At 36.9% G+C, this 24,735-nt stretch overlaps 1 protein-coding gene across 5 annotated transcripts in view; it reads right to left on the bottom strand.

Annotated features, from left to right (window-relative positions):
• The window catches only part of TTC26 (tetratricopeptide repeat domain 26), a 57,388-nt gene that overhangs the window by 11,068 nt on the left and 21,585 nt on the right, over positions 1 to 24,735 (bottom strand). For 2 of the 5 annotated variants that reach the window (XM_033057264.1, XM_033057267.1), the window contains 10 exons: positions 23,213 to 23,268; positions 21,349 to 21,402; positions 20,870 to 20,933; positions 13,859 to 13,947; positions 9,969 to 10,052; positions 7,733 to 7,802; positions 5,236 to 5,342; positions 3,057 to 3,190; positions 1,548 to 1,682; positions 202 to 644 (listed from right to left, as the gene is read on the bottom strand). In XM_033057264.1, the coding sequence (XP_032913155.1) occupies positions 1,571 to 1,682; positions 3,057 to 3,190; positions 5,236 to 5,342; positions 7,733 to 7,802; positions 9,969 to 10,052; positions 13,859 to 13,947; positions 20,870 to 20,933; positions 21,349 to 21,402; positions 23,213 to 23,268 (770 nt within the window). In that variant the 3' untranslated portion in view covers positions 202 to 644; positions 1,548 to 1,570. Of the gene's footprint in view, positions 1 to 201; positions 645 to 1,547; positions 1,683 to 3,056; positions 3,191 to 5,235; positions 5,343 to 7,732; positions 7,803 to 9,968; positions 10,053 to 13,858; positions 13,948 to 20,869; positions 20,934 to 21,348; positions 21,403 to 23,212; positions 23,269 to 24,735 lie in introns of those variants that run through there. The other 3 variants (XM_033057265.1, XM_033057266.1, XR_004417640.1) reach the window with 3 other exon arrangements.

The following is a 24,735-nucleotide window of genomic DNA, read 5'->3' as shown; positions in this document are numbered from 1 at the left end:
TGCATGTTCCACATACACGCAGCTGCTTTAGTTTCAGCCAACTATCATAAGATTAGGACCAAGGCCATTGGCTTGCCTTTGACTGATTAATGAACATGCACTTAACAATCAGCCACAAACCTGCCTCTTCCACAGCAAAATGAATATACTATTTCAACTTCTGCAGTATGAAGCAACACAGACCAATCCAACATTCAACTGTAGATTCAAATCAGAGCTTTAATCAATGCACAGACAGTAGAGAATATGGTACTCTGAATTCCCCTCAAATGATAAAAAATACTTATGTATTTTACAAATTTATAAAATGTAAAGTTTCCTTTTAAAAATGATATACAAATGTTTTTTACTACCAAATATATAACACATTTTTATGTTACAACTGTTGCCTTCTCCTAGAATTATGTATTCCCTGAACGGTTTTCTGTAAAAATACAGTGGAGTATAATATACAAAATCCAAAAGTATAATGAATATATTGCTCAGGATGGTGGTAAATGCTGAAGAAAATAATTCAAAAGATCTTTATATTCATCAGATTGTTACAGTTCTCATGTGAGCTACATTAACATGAATAAATGTTTTGAGTGTTAAATTTCAAAGTGAGATTGAACAATACCGTCAATCAAGTAAGTCTCCAAGCTCTGAAAAAGATGATAAGAGAGAAAACAATCCTTAGACAAAAAAACCCCAAATTAAGGTATTGGTAACTGAAATTCATTCAGAAAAGGATACTCCTCAGAACATGGTTTGTATTTTACCCCAGACAGGTAATCTATAAAAATCCTAAAGAGAGACTTTTCACAAAGGCATGTAGTGACAGGACAAGAGGAAATGACCGATATTACGTTTAGCTTAGATATTAGGAAGAAATTCTTTACTACAAGGGTGGTGAGGCACTGAACAAGTTACTCAGAGCCGTTGTGGATGGCCCATCCCTTGAAGTGCTTAAGGCCAGGTTGCATAAAACTCTGAGGGACCTGAGCAGCTCTGAGAGAAAGCTGTACCTGCCCATGGCAGGCTGAAACTATATGATCTTTAATGTCCCTTCCAACCCAAGCCATTTTATGATTATATGATTCTATGTTAAGTCTTTAGTATTATCTGATACCCTAGTAATATCACTGTCACCATCTCTTTTTACCACATTCCATTACTGCCAAAGTAGGTTTGTCTGAGTCGTAACAATGATTCTTCTCCAGAGGCCAGAAGGCTTGCTGGAGAAACCCTGACACCATGCAGTAACTCATGTGGAGGAATGTGGGGAACATTTGAGGAGCACTTTGATTTTATGGACAGTTGAAACTACCATTGAAAAAATGAAACTTTGAGTAATAGAGTGGTGCAACAGAAAAAGTACCAATAAAGTTTTAATTAAAAAAAACCCCCAAAAAACGAACTTGCTGTATGTTTTGAATCTCACTGCAGGACACACTTTCTCAGTCAGGTCAACCTGCTTGAATGCCTAAAGTCCTGCAAGGAAGGAGACACCCAGAATGCACAGGAGAAACCAAGACAAGGCTGCAGCCAGACATACATCACCTCACCTGGCTCATTTTGTGACACTGACTCAAACAGGGACTCTGTTCTCCTTAGCCCACTTTTTCATGATGCGAACAATGTATTCTACTTGAGAATTACCAGTGCTCTTCAGAAGGTGCAGTACTTCCCGCAGAGTCTCTCTATAAATGTGAAAAGTAAAGATTTAAGTGAGGGTTAGACCTAACTGATACAATAAGCTACTCACATCAAACTATTTCACAAAACATGCCCTCTGAGACAGAGAGGTTTATTCATGTGCAGTGCTGGGATAGGTTAAAATGCATGCTAGATATGATCCCAGAGACGAAAAAAGCAACTGACAAAAAGGTCTTTTATACAATTGTAAAGAAATTATAAGTTAAAAAGAGTCACCAAAACGTAATTAGTTTAGTGTGTGCATATGTGTGTATTTGTATACATACCATCACTCCTGCAAAATTGTTCCCCAGAACAAACCAACCTTCAAAAAAAATCTTCAATGTTATTTGCTAGTCTTTAGTATGGCAACATCTAGCTTAATGTTGCCAATGCACTTTACACATAACACAATACACATAAACACAAATAACATAGAAATCAACATTCCTAATAGAATAAACCTATTATTATTAAACCTATATAAATCCTACTGCAGTTTGCCAGTTAGCTAACAGTAAGAATTTAATTGCATATTTTGAAAAACAGGCAAGTTATGTGTATTTTACTGCATCTGCTGCAGTGATTGCTAAAAGGACATTTGAAAGGTATAGTAGTTAATGAGATTATTCCAGCAGAGAAGTGAATAGAAGGAAGGTGTAGAGGCCAAGATACACACCTACCAGTCATGTAGGAAACAACTTAGGCCAGAGGACAATGGCCATCTGGCATCACAGCAGAATATTCACAAGGGAGCAGTTCTTAAATACAGCTGCACTACTCTCATTCCCCCATCCAGTGAAATGGGCCGAAAACAAAATTATCAGTAACACAGACGATTTCCTTTAAGCTTTCATCAAATAAGTATACTTGTGTGATATGGTGTCTTCAGAAGAAAAATTTTAATGAAAACACCGTCTCATCTAGTCTTTGTTTAGAGAAATCATGTCCTTCCTACAGTGTTGAGTAAATGTTTCCTTAATTCTGTTCTATGCACCTTAAAACGTCATGTGATAGTTTTCCATTCTTACATCATCAACATGAAATGATGTTGTTTTCTCCCAGTTCATGAACATACTACTACATTTATGACCTAGCTTTTCCTAGTGATGATGACTAAAGTATTTTGGTATTTTATCGTCCACAGATTACTCATAAATTATTCTTTACCACATATTCTATAACTGTTGGTGTGGAAGATAAACTTCAAGTTGAAGACTGCATATGGAGCCTCTGGACAGAGTGCCTATTCTCTGAAAGGTCAATAAAAGATTGGAAGATTACATGTAGTCCTAAAGCTGAGATTATGGTTCTGGTTTACAGCTAGCTGAAAATAGGAAAAGAGCAAAATAAATTCAGATACAACACAGAATACTCACTTTGCTTCTCGGCCAGCTAAGATCATTTGAAATACACCCACACAAGCACCTCTCTTGCCTTCCCAGTATTCAGGATTATTGTCCAGTCTCTCCAGAACATCAAAGGCTTTGGCTGAATAGTAAAACTGACGCATCTGCACAGAAAGTGAAACATTATTCCTGACCACCTTTCAGAAGGGGATTAAAAACACCGAGTTCAGTTTTCTGAAATCAGCAGTAAGTTGTAGAAGCAATGTGCATTTTCCTGTTTTTCTGCACGCAGCAAGTGACGCAGAACAGGGACATTGCAGTTGGGGAGATGGGAAACAGGTGGTATTATAATATCTTTTTGAGGTGCCCTTATGTCCTGGTTTGGAGGACTTGCAACCCAAGACACCTTATCCAGTGTTATACCAACTATACAAAACCTCTGACAGAATATCAAATTTTCTGTAGCATAGGAAAATCCAGTGTGTACCCTATCTTTTCTGCCTTGGGTTCTCTGCTTGTAATTGGGAACCAGAAGCAAATTGCTTGGCAACAGTCAATGCAAAAGGAGTGACCAGATTAACTGTGCCTTTTGAAGTCATCATAGCATATCTCATTTGGGCTGTATGAGTGTTCTCCACTTGGGCAAGCCTGAAGGGCTTGTTTGTGACTAGCATCTTCCCATGAGAGATCGCAGAAGGCAGATTGAGCACAACCTCCTGTCCTTTGGTAGCTGGAAGCCTGCAGAGAAAAAAGTGCGGGCTGTGGGAGCTACATTTGGAAACCTTAGTCAGAGAAACACTGGTTTTACAGGATGAGTAATAATTCTCTTTTCTTCACATAACTGTTGATTTGAAGCACTGGTGACTGGCAAACAATTAAATATATGGGAGTAAAGTTAGTGAGTATGAACACTATCAGATGTGTCAGCTAAAAAGAAAAATTAGAATACTGATCTATCCGAATTAGTATCTGATCTAGTTCCATTAAGCAGGTAGAGGTTTAATATTCTCCTTCCATCTGACATAAATCTAGGAAATGCTTCACCCCAAGTCATATGCTGTTCCCTATATGGATAATAAGGCTATTGCATAAAACACATCAAGAAATTAGCATGAAATCCTGCATGCCAACTTCTTCACTGAACGATTTCTATCAGCACAGTAACGAGGCATCCAGCTACACCAATTTTCAGGATACTGTTTACCTTGTTCCATCTATGCTCATTCTGTTTTCTTTTGAGCAAAGCCTAATGCAACTGCTTTCTTAAGTTACATCTCTGGTGCTGTCTGTGGACATCCAATATAATGTAGTATTTCAGAAACAACTGAAAAATGCCACATAAAATCACAACATGGACCTTGCCATTTAGTTCAAGAGGTATAAATGGCTGCTGGTGTAGAAAGATAAATTATAATACCAAAGTAAAAATTTTGGAGCAGTCATTTATGGCCATATGTAGACACATAATTAGGCTGAAAAATTTAGTTCTATAAATGCAACTTTTAAGAGCTCTAGATAAATCCAAAATGTGGAGCTACTTCTTTTCAGGACAAGAAGGTTTAGAAAATAATTTAGACAAAGCAATCCATTGATTTAAGTAAGACTTTAAATTATCTAGAGAGAAGTATTTTACATGAGGTCTGATTGTCAACTTGCTTTCACAAATTACATCTACGGGGAACACTAGAGGCATAACCACTTGCTTGAGCAGCTAGACTTTTAGAGTGTGATGGTAACTGGGTACTTGAAAGATGTACAAGAGATAATTATTTCAGTTTTACAACATTGTTTTTGAGACCACAAGGAGTCTCTCCCATTACAAACTTTAAGGAAAACACAATACTGCCCCCCCCAAAAAAAATAAAAAAACCAAGCAGCATGAAGTGTCTTGCTGAATCTATGCTGGATTTTTTTCTGTTAACAGTTTCTACCTATAATGAATCCATAGTAGGACAAGCAACTGTTATCATTGATAGCTCAAGCATGCAGTAATTTACCAACATTTTGATCAATGGGTTCTCTACCAAGAAGGTCTGTAGCTTGAAATACTGACTCATTCACATGGCTAACTCATTCACATTATGAGACATCCTGCCCTTATAAAAGAAAGTTCACTAGTGATGACAATGATAAAAAGTATCAAAAAATGACTGTTGGTACAGTCACTGAATTTATATGTCATACACCAAGCTCTAAAGAGAAAACTCACTTTGTAACAATCATTTGCAATGAGCTGCAATAGGTTAAAGGAGTCTGCTGAGGTTTCCATCTTCAGATAAAGCTTCCAGGCTAGCTGTGGTTTCTTATTCATAATATCTGCAATAACAAGAAAAGGCTGGAATTGTGAAAAGAATATGCTACCCACAATATTCAGTGGCAGGTGGAACAGATATTCCTGGATTTCTTTGTTTAATGTAAATGCCTCAGCCATGAGCATGAGGCTGGGAAGGGAAACTTGTCCTTATCTTCTGCCTTACTAATGATAACAGCCAATTCAGCAGAGAATCCCAGTGTCAAAAGAAATAATTATAGTGTTTACATCTTAATTTATACTTCATAGATAAGCAATAAAAACAACTCTCATGATTTCAGATGTGATTAAGGAACAGAATGGAAAGCATCAGGGAAGTTTTTTATGCAGGACAATGAACTATGGCAATCCATTTATATGGTAAGATTTAGGATTGTGCGTTCTTACACACAAAAAAATTTTAATTGACACCAAACTGAGGTCTTTAGTACTTGGTGCCCACGTCACTCTCAACATTCAATTCCCATGATTTGTAACAAATCAAAAGAAGAGGGCAAAGGCTGAAGCCCCTCTAAGTATAACAAAACTTGTCATTACTAGAAAAAATGTTTCTAAATTCCTGAGATCCTGTGTTGGTTTTAAATTTGTGTATATGACCAGAATTTTTCATTGGTCTTTAACTTTGGACACCACTAGTATACACAGCTAAAAATAAACAAATCTGAATCTTCCATCTTGATGAGGAGAAATTCTTCTAGGGTGTTTAAACACAAAGGTTCTATTTCCTGGTGATAAGAAGTCATTCTATTGAATCTATGGTTGGTATTCATAATTCCAGGCTCATTCAAACACTGGGAGAAAAGAAAATTAATTTAAGTTGTCCTTTCTTTTTCAAACCTTAACAGCTGCTCTGAGAGTACCTGGCTATTAACATAAGGATCACTCTTGTGCTTTTTCAAAAGAGGGACTGTTTAGCTTGTTGTATCTGGGTCCACTGTGTCTATCTATACTTAGACTGCAGGTTGAATGGGTGGTAACCAACAATAAACACGTAACACCAAATCACAGAATTTATAGATTCTTCTCATTTAGGAGGCAGCAAGACATCAAGTCGGATTTATCTCTCATCAATTCCAGGTACCATATACAGTAGTAAACAGCCAGTTCTCAATTTCCAACACCAATCTATCTAGAGCAATGCAGTTCTGTGCTAATCCAATGTTTTCTGACCTTCTCTTCAAGAAGAATTTGGCATAAATACTAATATAATACTACACAAAAAATTACATTCTGTCATGCAAAAGAATGCATGGTACTTTTTGCCCCTTGGAAATATTTCAGCACTGAATTGTTTACTACTCAATCCCTAATTGTACTCTGACATTAATGTATTACAAGGTGATCTGTTAGTGATTTACATACTTGACACAAAAAGATAACTGCATAAAGAACACTCAAACACAATCAAGTACTACAGCTTAATTAAAAAGGAAATAAACTGGCACATCCTAAAACAGAGCCATAGATAGGCATCCCTATGTGGGATGTGCCTGTCTGGAAAGATCATATTAGGAGATGTTTACTACATCTGCAATATGGCGTAACATCCAAAGCACACATATTTACATTCCAGTATAACTGCTGAAAATGGTTTGATAAGAAAACATTTTTGTATTGAGGCACTGCAAGAAAAACTAATTAGCCTAGGGAGTCTCAGACTCAAGTCCTTAGAAAAGCCCACTTCTACACTACTTTGAATGTGGCACTGCAGCTATCTCTGTACTGAGGTGTACTCTGCAGTGTTTTAAAAACTGGTTCAGAAAAAGTAAATAAGATTTGCTATAGAATACTAAACACAGCAACAGTTTCCTGGATTCAAAGAAATTCAAAGAAAGATCTCTTCTTAGAGTTTTTGGAAGAAAAAGACATGCTGGAGATTGTAAAGTATATCCCTCAGGCACAGGAATTTGGAAAACATGTAGAGTAATATGGTAGGAAGAAAAATACTGTGCATGCTTGCCTGATTCCTCTCTTCCCTAGATATCTGACATTGGCTAACTTTGAAGGCAGACAGACCCTTGAGTCTGACCAGTATGAATGCTTCTATTTTGTGTTTTACTCTGAACATTTCACATTTCAGAGTTGTGACTTTTAAGACAGAAAGTCTTCACTCAAGCAATTGAGCAGACAATTGAGAAGAAAAAGGGTCACTGGTCAGGACAAAGCTGTATTGACAATACTATAACAGCATTGCACTGAAGCAGTAATTGCTTATAAAAGCCAGAGGTATGAAAGGTGCAATAACCACCCACACTATAACTAGTGCAATCAGCTTTTCACTTTCATAGTCCTGAATCCACCTACAACATTAAATTCAATTAGAAAAGTGGATTGCCAAGACTGACGCAATAGAGGAGGATCTGTATTCTGCAATGTTGAGAGTAAAGTGACTCACAGCAGCGAGCCAGCCAGCTAAGGTAAACAAAATCACTTTTTATCTTCTCACTCTGGATCAAAAGGAACACCTGCAGGAAGAAGGAAAATAAAAGGTTATACATGCACGTACTTTTAAACAAACAGAAGGCAAACCTTCCTCATTTCAACACACAGATAAGGGTTTAAGTCACACAACTGCTCACAAGAAGAGTTTGGGTATGCAATGCTGTGTAGGGGGCATCCCTCTGTGTGGAGTAGGTGGAGGATTCACATAGTGCCCTGTTTGTCAAGGGACTTGTGCAGCTTCAGAACACCAAGCTGTGCAGAGGGTGCGGCCTGCCCTGAACGAGCGCCAGTGGGCAGCCATGCAGCACAAACAGCACAAAGGAACACTGGGCCTGTGGGAAAAGCTATTTGGAATGTGTTTGTTTAGAAAGCAATGTAAGAAATTATATTAGCATCTTCTTGAAATACTGGAAGTTTCACATTTGGATGACACTTTCCTTCCATACGTGTCAGAGATCATTCCAGGTCTGCAATGAACCATTTCTAATCATTTCGGTTTCAGTAAGGTTCTCAGGCAAGGCATTCATCTTTTGTACCTTACTGTACAAATACAGGTTTGTTACAGTCTACACAAAATGGGATGTGTGTGGGAAGTTATACATTTTAAAATGTACTCTAGGTTTGCTCAAAGAAAAAAAAAAAGCTATTTATGCCTCTCTCGAGTATATTTGTAACTATACTGGATGCTACTGGCAAAAATCAAAATACTTTTACAGGAATAGATGTATGTACCAACAGTGAGTTACACCAATTACTGACATTTGTATTGCTTAAATATTGCTGATCTCCTATTTAGGGGGGGGAGGAAAAGGAGTAATCGGGAAGAAATGAAAAGAAAGCACCATCATCACTGTAAGAAGCACTTCAACATATGTTTTATTTTATCATGTTCAGGGAGGTATGCTTTTAAATAACTTAGTAAGTGCCATGTGTATATGTTTCACAAGTTTATGAGACACTGGGGAAGGCTGATCTTTACATGTAACTGTCATCACAACCCAAGATCAGACATGAGGCCAGATGAATCAATGTAATTATATAATTCTGGTATTAAATGCATCACCTATATAGCACAAGTTTCTGTAGAACACCTTCTAAAAACACAAGAGGAAAAATGTAGATTAACAGGAGTTTACAACTTTGTGTTTCTTTGTGTTGCCTAGTTGCTGCTAAAACTTACTTATAGTATTATCATTCTCATGGAGTTTCAGGAATCAGCATAACCTGCTAGCACAGTTTTGAAAGATTTTCACGAGGCTAAGTGAATTGACAGTTTGTTAAATTGAAATATATATCCATTTTCCTCACAGTCTTGGATATTTTTCTTAAAGAGAGATGCAATTTTGGGTCACAGAAATTTAGGGGTGAGGGTGCTGGATGGGAGGGTAGGGATGGGGGTGGAGAGTCAAGTTGTAAAACCAGGGGTTCTTTGTTATTGACAAATCTGGATAGCTAAAAAGTTGGAAAGACCGGAAAAACAAAACAAAACAAAACATAAACCCCAAACCAACAAAACTTATGATTCACTTTAGACTATGTGATGTGGGATTTTTTTTTGTGGCTTGTCTTCTTTTCTGGTGTTGTGGAAAATGTTGCTTCCACCTTCATAATAGCTATTTGCTTTTGCATATTTTAGTTGTAATTAAGTTTCTGCTGCACACAGACATAAAAAAGTACTGGGTTTAGAAGTTAAATCTCTTCCAGCTGCATCTGAATGCTGCTGAATAAGATAGTGAGCACTTCCTCTTTTCCTCCCACATATCCCAGAGGAAGATTTTCTTTTTAAACACAAATTTCTAGGGACAACTAGAAGCTTTTAACTATTCAGTCTTTTACTTAGCATGTCCTACTCAGTCTGTACAAAAAGAATGCCTGGGATCCCAGACAAAGCGTAGAAAATCTGATTAAGAGGCCATTCTTTGATCAATTAGAGGTAGCTGCAAGCACTCTTGTGATGCACCACAAGCAGCATGACTCCCTGTATACCTCACATTATAAGATTAGCAAGATAATCTTTTCTGAATAGTGCTCACTGAGAGTTTCAGTTCCCCTAAGAAGGGGAAGAAGATGTTCCACAGAACCTGCTTATTTTCAACCAACATGAAGATCTGGGTGAAGAAAAGGAAGGAAAGAAAGGAATATGGGGGAAATGTTTCCATTGCTGTTTTTCAAAGAAAATGAACACATACCTCTTCTGCTTCGCTAAAATTGCCCATTGCAGCTTTGGCTTGGGCATAGTTGAAGTTAAAAGTGTCATTGTTGTAGAAGTAACTCTGAAAAATATGGACAAACTCAAATAAATACAATTTTAAAAATCTCCTCCCACGATAAAATAAAACACATTAAAAAATATAGCCTCAATCTGACTCAGATCATATAAAGAAGACAATGGGAAGGAAAAAGAAAATCCCACATTAGGAACATACGGTATTTATAAACAGTGGGCAGAAAAATTATGGACTAGCTTTTCCATCCTACATTCATAACTACAAACACTGCTGAAACATTCCACAATGTTAACTACAAGAGATCTGGAAAATGTTCCAAGCGCAAAATTGCAGTGGCAGCTTTTGTGGGTATAATTTTCACTTGAGGCCTGTGAAGACATGCTGTGCTACCATGGTCTCTTTCACTTCCCAAACACTTATTTCACCACTAGGGTGGGTAAATAGGCAGTTGACTTCCTTGAGTCTTAAAGGCAATGAACAGTTTGTTTTTCTAAAACTTGTCAAGGTTTATCAAGAGATCCTGTGCATCTGGTTATGTGATGGATGCTAATCTGAAAAAATAGACCTCATGATGGAGGTGGAGCCACAACACTGGGCTGTAGAAGGCAGCACACCAGGTAATACGACTTCTTTAAGCAAGCCTTGCTTACAGGTACCCTTCTCTGTAGCTGAAGTGTAACACTGAGTTTTTCTCTCCCATAACACTAGATAGGACACATCTGGTTTTGGACACATCAGATTGAACTAGCTCTATCTTTTCTGAAAAGCTACATGGGTCAAAGCAGGAAATGTAACTCAAGGTACAGGTTAGGCCGATATTTAGAGTTGACCTGATCACAGTCAAACTGAAATATAACTCAGATGACCAAAAGTCAGCTGTGTTCTACATTCAGCACTGTCCCACACTGCAGTAGAGATTGCAGAGGTAAGATAGAAAACAATACCAGATGCAAGCATGAATGAGATTGAGGATCCCTGCCCAGCAGTGGTGCAGCTCTTAGGAGACAGCATGAGAAAATAGGTGGTTTATCCAATACAGTTACTAAAAGAAAGCCTCCCTGTGTGCATACAAGCAAGGTGTAGGGAAGAAGAAATGTTTTTCCTTATACATTTATAAAGGAAACTGAACTTGTGTAGGAAGATCAAACTTTTGGTTTTTTTCCCTCTTTAGAGTGAGGAGGAGGTAAATAGTTGGGACTGTACAAAAGGTAAAGGAAGCAAGGCACAAATCCCTTTCCCAGTAGTATCTTCTTTTATGATGTAGGGACACTGAGCAACCTCTTCCTTTCACTGTCATAGGCAGTCTACAAAGGGTACTGATTTAGTTCACCCACATACATCAAGCTAGTAAAAGGAAAGGTGAGGGAGTACCACTGTTTGCCAAAGGCCCAGGTTTCACCCAGTCTATGGTAGTGTATAGAAGCCAGCAAATACAGCAAGCTTGGTGACAGCATGAGGAAGAACCAAATGGGGTGAACCTTAAACTCAGTTTGTGAAAGCATTTCAGTGCTCTTACGGTGAACTAATATGAGGATTATGACACTTTACTGCATTCTTTCCCAACAGTAGTTTCATGTGAATCAGCACAAGTCCCAGGTTGAGCAAAGCTGGTGAGCTAAGCGCTAGTTTTACTGCGTGAATTCTTTCTTCTGTTCAAGTAGACCCCATTGTATTTTCTAATTAAAATGGAGAAGAACTTTTGTCAACAACCAAACTTAGAAAATGTGTCATTCTGTCTTGGTCATATAAGTGTTAGAGACCAGACCTACTGCAAAACCAAAACCAGGAGAAAGGAACAAGTGCTGCTGATAATACAACACATTTACAGCAGCTAGTTTCTTTTCTTTCTTTTTATTTATTTATTTTTCAAAACCACATTATATGTACTGGACTTTACTCTTTTGTGGTCTTTTTAGAAGTCTTCAATGTTTTCATAAAAATCAACTGTCCTCTGAGTGATGTCCATTTCAATGAGATGCTGAGATACCAGCTTAAAAATGAAGAATTCCCATTGTGGTCACAACTCAGCAGAGCCTGAATCAGGTTGTTTTTCACTCAGTTAATACCTGACAGTGTTATAATGTCACCCTCGGGGCAGCTGGCAATACATTTATAGTAAGGTGTCCTCTGAGACTTTCTTATGCCTAAAGGAGTTTTAATTGATCATGGACGAAAGTGGTGTTTCTTGAGAAAATACTAAGCAAACAATCTTCATAGAGGGCAGCCCCATTTTTAAGAGCTGCAGAGATTCTACAGAAGTTTGTTCCTGTGAATGAAACGTAAAGTTAAATCCATGTACACCTTGCCTGTAACATGGCACAGAAAGAACTATTTTTGCATCCCTGTGACCTATAGAGAAGGGAAATGACTTAAGTAAATCTGAATGCCTAGTCTCAGCTGAAAAATTATGAGAATGATCAATTACTTCAAAGGAAACAAGCAAGAAGAAAACTTGTAGCAAGCAGCAAATTTTTGTCCCATATACCTTGGAGGTGGTTTGCAATCATATTTAACTTTGACCTTTTCAGGTTAGAACTAGTTGTTTAAAAACCTTTTCAAGGAAATTGAAAGAACTGAGCATATCTGTGGAGTAATTAATTGCACTATAAATGCAAGAAATACACAGAATGAATTCTCTGGAAATTACCACCCATACCCATTGGTAATAAACTGAGACCAGATGACCAGTTCTAACTAGAAATCCAACTTTTAGATGGCCCAAGTAAGGCAAAGCAATTCTTACTGTTAATTTCCTTTTCTTCAATTACACACATACTCCAGTTTGGAGTGGTGGTGTATCTCTGCATTCCACTACACTGGAGCCATTCCAGCGGCAAAAGCCACTGGGATTTCTTCAAAGGTCTCCTTCCAGACAAAGTTTAAAAACACTGCACCTTCACCATTTTTTTCACTCAGCAGCTGCTTTTGGGCACCATTACAACCACATGTTTTTCTTTAGATCTGATACTCCTTATAACATTGTAGTTATGCTCATCTTGTGTATCTCAATTCTTTAAAAAATTTCTCTTAAGATTCTCATTCCTCTTCCTACCAAACAGAGAGCTGTTTCACCTCTTCTGTAAAACCACTGGAACAAAACTGCAGTAATTTATTCTGTAATACCCTCCAGCTTCCCTCTTTCTTCACATCTTGCTTTAACTATGTATCTGTAAGTTATCCCCATTCTATCCACTGATCTGATAACGCTGCATGATGTTGACTTCAAGATTCTCTTATCTTGAAAAATGCAACATTGCCTTCAGGGTACTCAGATAACTTCTGCAAAAATAACATTCCAAAGTTACTACTTTGGTAATACTGCCCTATTTTAGCCCTTCAGTGACTGCTTTCCCTGTAAAATGTAAATGTTATTCCTTTCAGAGTGCTTCATGTCCTGTCGTCCTTACACACTCTTGCTCACAAAAATGTTGTCCCCAGTTATTAACCAGCGGCAATAATCTCTATCACTCACCTGATAAGTCTTAAGAAAACAGTTGGGTTTTTTCCCTCCATGCTCCCCACCCCATAAATATACACTTTTTTTTCATTGTCTTCTTCAATTATATTTCTTATCTTCTGTGACGCCACCAGAAAGCCTGATAATGGTTAGATTAAAAGTGTGATGAGTCCATCATGCCCACCATGCTGCATGGTACTATTTTCTGAATTGCTTCTTTACATTTTAATCCATTTACTGTACTGACCACTTGTGTCCCACTATCATTCCTATGTTTTATTTTTACTGTTTATTTCAGTATCTTTTTATGTTTCCATTGTGTCTCACACAGTACAGTATAAAAGTAGTGTTTCCATACATTACAATACTGCCAATATTAAATAATAATACTAACCTTGATTGAGTTGAGGTAAATTAGGACATTAGGAAATTGTCTAAGAAGAAAGAAGCAGGAGGACATGCACTGCCTCCCTGGAATGGTGTCTAAAATTCAAAAGAGAAATGCAAATTTGTAGACTTTAACAACACATCGTAATGGAAATCATTGCCAAGATTGCTGGCACCTATAAAAGAAGCTAATTTCTAAAAATAGTGTAGCTTGCCTTTTCAGGCAAAGGACCATACTGGAGGTTAGGAAAAAAACATTAGTTCATCTTGTCAACTCTCTCTATAGTATCTAATAACTTTTGCAAGACTTTGTTCAACAGCAAACTCTACAGAGACAAATAACAATTGTACTTTACAAACCTTTTCTGTGACACAATTGACATAGTATAATTTTACCATTAATTATTCTCACTTTTAGGAAATGACACTTTATACAAAGCCTGAGTTTGCCATTCATGCACCACTAGCCTTCTTTCTTTACAATTATGCTTTTTGGTTATCCTGGATGAAGAAACTCTAAATATTTTAATTTTAGTTTGAGTAAGACAGTAAACTTGATATACTGAAAATATTGTTATAAAAAAGAGTTAATACAGGAACAGGTAAAATACTCAGTAGTATCAGACAGTATGGAAATTAATGCATTTGGGATTACCACATTGCTCACAAGAGGTAAAGCCATAACTAAGCTTGACATACCAGTTCAAATGAGCATCACTAAACTTTGCTTCTCTCTATGTCTTCATAAACTTTGTTGGCACCATATTATGCTCTCACCTACTCTGACATTGCAAGCTGTGATACTGAAAACTATCTCAAAGCTTTTTTAAAGATTCTGAAGTAAGCTTACTAGGACTAATTTTTGTTAGACCCAGCTGGTAGACATGGATGAACCCATGAGAAGGCCTAAATGGAAGTGATATCAAATCACTACAAGTGATTGTTAGAGAGGATGCTGCTCTGTGCTGTTTGGAAAGGTGACAAGAGATAACATCCTAAGGTTACCAGTATCCCTGAGGTACTCTGCTCCTGACTGTTGGTTACCATCAATCCATTCACACCAAGAAATTAAAATAACTTTTCTGCTTTAAGAAATTTAATGTAACAAAAGACCAATATTTTGACTCCATACCGTCACACAAAATCGAGCATTCAACTGGAAAATGATATTCTCCTTTAAATATGGTAGGTAGTAATTACTCCTGGAAAGCACTATGTAAGATGTCAATATACATTTCAAAGGAAAGTAAAATATTCTCATTTGTTATCTTTTAGCACTAGGAGATACTAAGCTTGGATGTTCTGTCATTTCCATATAGACACAATCAATTCTTATCTATATCTGAACCATACCACTCAGTTTTCCAACTGCAGAAGATTATTTGAAACTGACCTATACATTTATCTGTCGTTTTTTACATGCAGGCATAGTTTTCATGACAAATATATGCCTTTACCACACACAGAAACACAGAAACAATTTTATAAAAAAGAGCCAAGAAACACTGATTAATGAGACTACAGATAACTCAAAAATACCCATTTTCTCGAAATTTGATTTTTGAAGTTCATAAAATCACAATTTATTTTGAACAAAATTTTAAAAATGCAAAACATGCAAAGAAGACTTAAAACTGAGGGTGCATTTTTAGTAAAAATTAGTCACAGTAATAAAATATTAGAAACACAATATTCCCATAAATTATTTGAGTGCTTCTAAATTTTAGTATTTATTCTTATGTCCACATTTTGGCAGAAAGTTTTTTTTTCTCTGCACACCACCCCCATATATTTTACTGAAAGATACCGTTAAAAAAAAACCAAACAAGTACAACATCTGTGTATCTCATACAACTCAGCAATGAATACTGTCTAGTGACAGAAAAACTAGAATTTTCTAATTCACCCCATGAGGCTCATGCAAAAAGAGGAAAAATTTGTCATTTGAAATAATTAGTTAGGGTGACCTAAGAGAGCCTCAAAGAAAAGACTGCAAGAAGTTCAGAACAAATGTTTCATTCCTCTTACCCAACATCAAATATGCCTCAGTTGGTCCTAAAAGAGGACCACTGAAAACAAATGGGGTGCTCATTTTCATTATGCTTGCAGTGGTTTTGGGTAGTTTGAAAGAATTACGCTAAGCATCAGAAATACTGTATTTAATGGGAATGTTAATTTGTTTTCACTGATGTTCCTCTTGCCCTATTTCCTCCTTAAAAGAAATCTGATCTGTTTAATTTCACACCCAGTTGAGACCCTAATACAAGTGAATGAAAACTAACTATAAAAATCTACTTATATCCTCCTTTGCAATGTGTGTTCCATTTCACATCATTAGGATTAAGAATTTTTATCAAACTTAAAAAACCCTCAAGCTGCTGTTTGGGTGTTCTTTCTTCTGCTAAAGAATGAATATTGATTCCTACACTCTAAGTGCTTCCTGGATGGTTTTTAGTTTTTGTTTTGTCTGACTCCTGTTAAAGTGCACAATATCCAACATGAGATTAAGTGTGTATATTCAATGGAAATGACTTGCGTATTAACTCAATTTACTCCATGTTCCTTGAACCTCTAAGGCAGAGATCTAATTTAAGAAAGCAAAGGGCTTAATTGATGACTATAAAAGACTTTACAAATAAATGACACTGTGTTCTTCCTAAACTCCTGTTGCTGCTTTTCTTAATGCAGTCAATGGGATTTCTACAGCTAACAAAAGCAAGTAAGAAAAAATATCCCACATCTTCATTTTAATCCATTATTTTTTGATAACCCACATTAAAATAAGAAGACTTGTACACTGTTGTGGTTTAACCCCAGTTGGCAGCTAAGTACCACCCAGCTGCTTGTTCACTCCACCTTCTTGCCCCTTTAAAAAAAAAGTAAAACTTGTGGGTTGAGATAAGAATGGTTTGACAATTGAAATAAAATATTGTTAGTAATAATAACAGTAATAATCACAATGAAAAGGGGTGGGGGGGAGAGAGAGAGAGAAGAATAAAACAAATGATCCAGAATAAAATTGTTTGCCACCAACTGACCCATGCCCAGCCCCTCCCCAAACCACAGCAAGCCCCTCCCCAACTGCCCCCAGTTCATGTACTGGGCAGGGTGTTCTAGGGTGTGAAATAACCCTTTGGCTCGTTCAGATCAGCTGTCCTGGCCATGCTCCCTCCCAGCTTCTCGAGCAGTTCCTCACTGGCAGAGCATGGAAAACTGGAAAGTCCTTGACTTTGCAACAACTAAAACCATCACTGTATCAACGTTATTCTCATACTACATTCAAAATGCAGCACTGTACCATTCTCTAAGAAGAAATTTAACTCTACCCCAGGCAAAACTGGAACATAGGCCCAGTTGCAAAAGACACAGCAAAGGATTTCCTCACTCTAGCAAACAACAATCTACTTCTGTATTATAAATCTGCAAAGCAGCTAAGCATCTTGATGAAGACATTAAAGGTCCTTGCAAGGACTAGTTGGATGGGAAGTGCTGAAGCATGATGTACACACTTGAACAGCATGTACATCAACAGCTTTTCCTACTTAGGAAAAGCCCAAATATACAAACAGCAAGAATTCTGTTCCCTTTTCTAAATCTAGCAAAACAAATCACCACAAGTATTCAACATAGTGGCTAATATGCTAAGTTACCTAAGAACATAAAAACTATTATATTGGATCCAAGGTTTGTCTACTTCAGAGTTTGCTGGGTAAAAATATACAGCTACTGAAAAAAAGATATTCTAATTTCACACATGATACATACTGTGATATGTAATGGCACTTCTGCTGAAGTTTATTCCAGCTTCCAACAATCTGCACTGAGGACTTCTTAATCACCACTGAAAAATTTGTGTTAAACAGCCAGAGGACTTTTAATCTACAGCTTTTTTTCACACATTCTGGTTCTACAAGTTTCTCTATAAAAAAGTTGTGTTATGTGAAAAAGTAATTAACGCCATTTATTTTCATTGTCTTAAGTGGCAATTTTTGTCAATGCTCTTTGATTTTTGTATTGTACAGTAAATAACTCTTCTCTATTCCCCTTTTCCCTGTGATTCACGATGTACATAATCAAACTCAGTAATAATTTTTCAGCCCATGTATTCTGCTTTATTTCATCTTTCATTTTCTCCTGCTTCAGGAATCTATCCCCTTTCTTTGATCATCCTTGTTGTATTTATTGTATCCTTTCTTGATCTACCATTTTAAAAAAGAAATGTAAGAACCAGAACTGTAGACAGTATTCAAGGAAAAGAATCACATCTGTATACAATGACACAGTAATTATTTTTGTTTCCTCTTTCCTCATCAATTCTTAAGATCCTCTTCAACTTTTCCAACAATTTTGCTAAATTTAATTTGCATATTATTATCCAGTCTAATATAGTCTTTCACATCTTCCATCATTATGGAAGCTTTTATTTGTACTACTATGGGTAATTTTGCACCATTGGCAAACCTAGTCATGTCATTATTTGTCTCCTATAACTCATTAATTATGAATACAAGTTCTTTCTTTAGAGAAACAAAAGGTTCTTTCAAGTGTTCAAATCAGGTGCATTTTATCCTTTTCAATGCTATTTCCCTGTAAATTTTCTGCTAGAAATGAGAAAGGTTATTATCCAGCTTCTCTTCCTAGAATTAATACTGTGGACATTTTTTGCTAACAAGTGGATTTTGAATTTGACTATACTCAGATGACTGTAGTAGAATTGTAACTTCATCATAAAATCTCAACTCAGGTGCTACATAATCCAATATTGGTCCAGAGTTACCTGTTCACTTGTGCTTTTTCTAAGAAAGATAGAAACAAAAAGTTCATGCTGTTTATTATGCCATGTAATTTCATTTATTAGGTCAACATGGGCAGAACAAAACTCTTCAACTATTATTTATCTTTCTATATAAAATCTATAACCCATTTAATGTGCCACTCACTGTTCCTATCCAGGCTGGTGAATAATTTGGCTTCAATATGGTGAGTTTCCTATCTAAACATAATTGAAAACAGTATTATTTTACCCACAGATAAAGAAAATACATTTGTTTTGAGAGAAGTTTTCTATAATATTTAGAACCATTTTTCCACTGGCATAATCTATTTATCTATATTTATGTATTTTTATTTATGTACGATCTATGTTTATTTAATGTACAATCTCCATTGTACATTAAATAGGAACAATATCCTACATGTTACCTTCCTATCATATAAAAAAATTATTTTAGTTTTTAGCTTCCTCTTCTAAAGTCAGGTGTTCCACTTTATCCAACTTCTTTAAAAACACCTAATATTTGTATAAAAACACTTACATACTTGGGATTCATTTGTTAGTTTTTTTATTATACCCTACATAACTACAACTGTTTGTCTCTTCTATTTGCTATCTACAGTTTGTTGATCTCCATCTGTTCTTCATTTGAGGTTAAACAAAACCCCTCACACTATTTCACACTATTTTACCTTTAAAGGAATTACCCTGAACTGAGTGCTCCTCTCTGTGGCAGTTTCCTCCCACAAACTTTTAAGAATATGACAAAGCAGCTCTTATATAGAAGCACCAAGAGGGTAAGATGCTCACAGCAGTGATGTTTCCTTTTATCTCTGATTGGAACCAATCTTTCCCATAGGCTCATTTTTTTCAAGTAATCCACTTTCCTAATTGTACTACATTTCTGTTGTCATTCCCCCCACCCCAGCCATTGAAAGGTTGAAGTCTCAGCCTCTCTATCTTTATTTTCCAAATGAATTTAAAACTATTTCATAGTAAAATTCAGACTTCTGGCTTCCTAACAATTTCAATTTTGGGCTGTATCTTAACAAGAAATCCTTTCCCTGACTATCTTTTCCCTGACTATCTCTGTATTTTTATCCATGTGTGCTCTGGTCACTTGTCACACCTGCATGACTGTTATAGGCATTAAGATGTTCCCACTAACCAAGTCCTCCACTGCTATAACTCATATTGTTTCTTCCTGTTTTCTGGGAACCTAACTCTGAAGAGATAGCTTCAATGCAAAAGGAATGAGTTAGGGAAATCTCATCTATAGAACCACTTCAAGATTTCCAACGTGAAATTCTCTGATGCATGACCTCAATAGTACCAGGGGTGCAAAGGGAACAGAATAGAATGACTCAACAGTATTTCTGAAACTTTTATCAGTGATGCCACTCTGTCTCTGGAGCTCCTCTTCAGTCACCAAGGTCACAGGAGACAGCATCCTGTCTCTGAGGACTATGAGCTGTCTGCACCATAAACATGCACAAGTTACTGACTTAAAGAAACAATACTAAGTGACAATGACTATAAAGGAAACTGGCAAGTCCCATTGAGTCTGAAATTCTATGTTACAACTGCTGACTATTTTTATTTGGGATTTTTGGTTTTGGTAAAGAGAAGGGAAGAGAAGAACTTGGTTTGGTCTATTATTGAGTAAGTAAAACTAAATATTGAAAATATTTGGGGCATGGTGGTGGGTAGGTTATAATGCTTTTTTTTCTCTCTTATTCAAGCAAGAATTTAGTCCCAGAGCTTCCATTTATCCCTGTAGCCAAAGTAATTTTCACATTTTTATGACCCTTAGTTTCAGGGCATGCTCCATGCTAGGACACTATGTACTTGACAGGCTTTCATTAGTGGTCCTAGATTTGTACCTGTGTATCTCTGCCTGTGAGATACAGCCACTTGTTTCATCTAATTAATTAGGCTGGTGTCTTCTGTTTCTGTAATGGGGATTATTAGGCAAAGGCAAGCTGCCACAGAGGCCTTCACAAAGACTTGCAGTTTGCAGTACAGCCTCTTTTCCAGATTAAGTCATATAGTAAGGTTTGGAACTTAGACTTCTAATTTTACCTTGCAAATTTGTTTTAGACAATTTAGACTTTCTGAAAATCATCCTATAGAAACAAAAAGCCTAGAAATAGTCCTGCTAACAGTCAGCAGTTAGATATGATGGTAAATACTTGGATATTTTAAGATGGCTCACTTAATGGAAAAAGAGTATTTCAAACATACCACATTCACTGGCTGATTCCCCTACTAACTGGAAGAACTGTTGAGCAATTTTCAGATGATCTCTCTGGAAGAAGAATAAAAAAGAAATCCAAGATGAGTTCCAGGGTTGATGCTACAATACACAGTGAAAATACACTCTGAGAAACACTTCGGGGGCAACTAACAGATAAACCAGGGCTGAAGCAAAATCAGAAAAGGTAAATGTGCCACTCTATGTGCCTAGATAAAGAACATTTACAAAGCAAATGGGGATTTTGGAAACAGGATAGAGAAATCAAATTCATCTTGATTTACTATCAAGTCCAGCAACAGAAATTTCACTAATTCGGGACTGATTATTCTACAGGAGGAGTTTAAGAGACTCAGAGATCCTGCAATCTAAATAAGACATGACTGTATCTTTCACTCATTCCTGTTTCTACAGATCTGTTCACACTGTATTGTAGGAGAAGCTGGAGAACCTCATAGGCTTTACTCACCGAGCCCATTTCTTGTCCAAGTGCTGCATTTACCACCCCTTTGAGGATGTACTCCTGGAGAAAAAAAAAGTTGAAAGGGATCAGGGAAGACATGGTGAAGATTTCAGAAAACACACATATGCCTATGTCTGCGTTATTTTCTTCATTAATTCAACTCTATCATAACTGAGTTTAGCAGCTAGCTGGTTACTATGGTAGTGTTTAAACACAGTACTAATTTAGTCCCCCAAAATACATTCTGCTTGCTAGGTAGTCGCTTCTAAATCTGTTAGATGCAAAGGGGCATTGTGTTTTCTGGTAAGTCTTACAGTCAAAGACAAAGCACCAGGAGGAACACGGTAACATCCTTTCATGCCCTCTTCACCATCCTGTCACCAAGAAGTGCACTATTGTTATACTAAAGCACAGATCTCATTTCAAATATGCACATTGGTTAACCATAACCTCTGAAATCCTTGCTGAAAAATCCATAGTTTCTCTCATCAGAACAAATATGTCAAGAGGTTTGGGCTCTGTGGCCATGTTACTCAAGTGAAATTAGGAACAGAAGTTGAGTACTCTGTAACCTCTAGTATGAGAAACAACTATAGTTTAATTCTTCTCTGAACAAATTTTTCTCAGCATGTAACACTCTTTTGTCTTACCCAAATCTTACAACTACGGGTTATATCTATAAACCTGTCTTAGTAAGTACTCCTGATAAACCAGGACAGCCCTGTTACAGAGGTAAACACAGAAGAAGAGAGACATCTTTCAAGAAACCAAGAGACCAATGACAGAATGTAACAAAACAATCTGAGAGTACTAGCCAGGATAGTAAGCAATTGTTTTAGCACACCAACTGTCATACAGATGCCAAATTATTATCCTACAGGCATTGTGACAAAGAAGAAATTTGTGACAAAGAAGAAATACTCAAGGAGGTTTTACAAGTAGTTTTGCAAGTCTTAGCAGGGAGTTCCTTAAAAGTGTGAGTGATAAATGAAAAAAAAAAAGGCACAAAGATTCTAATTTCAAAATGTGATCAAGAATTATTAGCCAAGTGTATCGGGACAATATCCTACAATAGGAACAATAGCTGCAGAAAACTGTTCAAGTAAGTTTTGCTATACTGAAAAATGCAAGAAGTGTAAAGCAACATCAGAAGACACTCCTCACTCCTTGGCACAGAATCACCGGATCTGTGTTTTTGAGGTTTTCCTTTTCCCTCCCTCCCTTTTTCCCTCCCTCTATCCATCTAATTCTTTACACATACTCATGAAAGGTCCCTTCTATGCCCAGCTATGTGACCTTTGGAAAATAAACAGCAAAGAAGAATAAATCAGACTAAACATGCTGGAACAGCCACAGAAGAAAACTAGAGCAGCAGCCAAGGGATACTGCAGTTTTCACTCACGGCAGCCAAAGTGTGATGGGATTAGAAAATACCATTTATTAAAACTGCTTAATCTAATCTAGATAATTTTAATTTTCATGGCTTCAGGACAAACTATATGACCATTTCAGCTAGCAAATCTGAGGGATGAAAGCCACCACCAGGCAGACAACCAGCTATAGTTGCAAGGGGGCTTTTACATATGCAGTAATTGTCCATTTCCCAAAATCAAGGCTGCACACAACAGAACTGTATTGTTAGTTGAACCCAGGTGGTACAGTAATAAACAGGTTAAGTACTCATATATGCACATACATAATACTTGATGCATGCACATTAAATTTGTTTTTGATGAAGGGTTGAAAACACAAGAGTTTTAAGAGTGGAAATGGGGCAAGCTGTCCTCAGGATACCAGTTTTGTATGTGGCAGATTTCATATTAGTTTATAACCTCTGTCTTTATGTGCCATGACATCATTTTCCAATTACCTGTGGAGCTGTAGGTTCCAGGTCCTTAATCAGGTTATAAGCCTCCTGCACATCATCTGAAATGCCAGACATTAGAATGCATGACAACCTATAGCACACTGTAATAGAACAAGTCACTCATCCTCTACAACATTCCCCAATAGTCATAGACTAAAAAATAAACCATTTAGACAGGAGGAGAAAGGTAACTATAAATCATTTTGAATTTCTATCACGATGGTGATAGTTTCCTAGAACTCAAACAACAAACACAGAGTGAGTAATAGCTTCTTTATTACTATAGTTTTCCTAGCAGAGATGGTTTGGCCCCTTTGTTCATAATCCAATGGCTGTCTTCTCAACAGTACAAGGTCAAAATAATAAATCAACCATCCTCCTGTACTTCGTTTTCTCATATTCTCTATGCTGAAGAGTTGAAAAACAGGATGCATGTTTGTGCTTCAGTCATTCCAGTTCAGAGCATATATCATCAGCACAAGTCTCCATTCATCAGAGACCTTTGAAGTTTTGGAGAGACAGCTGTTGTCATTAGAAGTAAGAATTTCTCACTTTCCTAACCAATGCTGCTACCCTAGAAAGAATGGAAATAAAATGGAAACTTAGCCAAGCCAGAAAAGAGGTTTTTGTCTGAATTCCCCTTGACCTTCTTTGTCAGTACACAAGTAATTTGTATATCACAGTGAAAAGCAGAACCTAACTACTGAAAATTACTGCAAGGTTAACAGCATATGAGGAAAGAAGATTGATTTTCAACTGATGCATGAGATGCACTTTGTTTCCATGTAAGTAGAACATAATTTGACACATATGTTATTACCAATAATATCATTGTTCAAGATAATTGGTAATAGTACCAATATTGCCTATAGTGACAATGGTAACAATAATGAAAGGTGGCTCGGGACAGCAGACATGGATTTACCCATGCCAAAATGTACTCACTAATTCAAGGCATGACTGGTTGTGTGAATAAGGATATAAAAGTTCATGCTGCATACCTTGACTTTAGCAACGTCTTTGACCTGGTCTCTCATACAAACTTGAAAGATAGGACTGGCTAAGTAAGACTATAAGAGGATGGAAAACTGGCTGGATTACCAAAGGACAATGATCAGGTGTACAAAATCCAACAGGTGGCTCATTAATCAAATGCCCCAGGGACTGACACTGTTCACTAACTTATTTTTATTAATGATCCAGATGATAGCATAGAGTTCCCTGAGCAAGACTGCAAATGACAAAAGACTGTGAAGAAAGCTCCCAGATATTGAAAAGCAGCTCAGTAGGCTGAAAAAAATGGGCTGAAAGAACTCTGACGAAGTTCAGAGGAGACAAAATGGAAGTCTCATATCTTACTTGGTTTGAAACATGCCTGAGCAAGTCAGGTGGGGAGCTGACTGGCTAAAAGGCAATCTGGCAGACAGTGCAACAAAGGAGGCCAACTGCACACTCGATCTTAGCATGAATGCAGCCATCACAGCAAGGGAAGGAATTCTTTATTTGGCACTTGTGAGGTTGCACAT

The sequence above is a fragment of the Catharus ustulatus genome, chromosome 4 (genome assembly GCF_009819885.2).
Source record: "Catharus ustulatus isolate bCatUst1 chromosome 4, bCatUst1.pri.v2, whole genome shotgun sequence".
Classification (NCBI taxonomy): domain Eukaryota; kingdom Metazoa; phylum Chordata; class Aves; order Passeriformes; family Turdidae; genus Catharus; species Catharus ustulatus.
The sequence above is the reverse complement of the archived record's forward strand: the minus strand, read 5'-3'. Positions and strand labels throughout refer to the sequence as shown.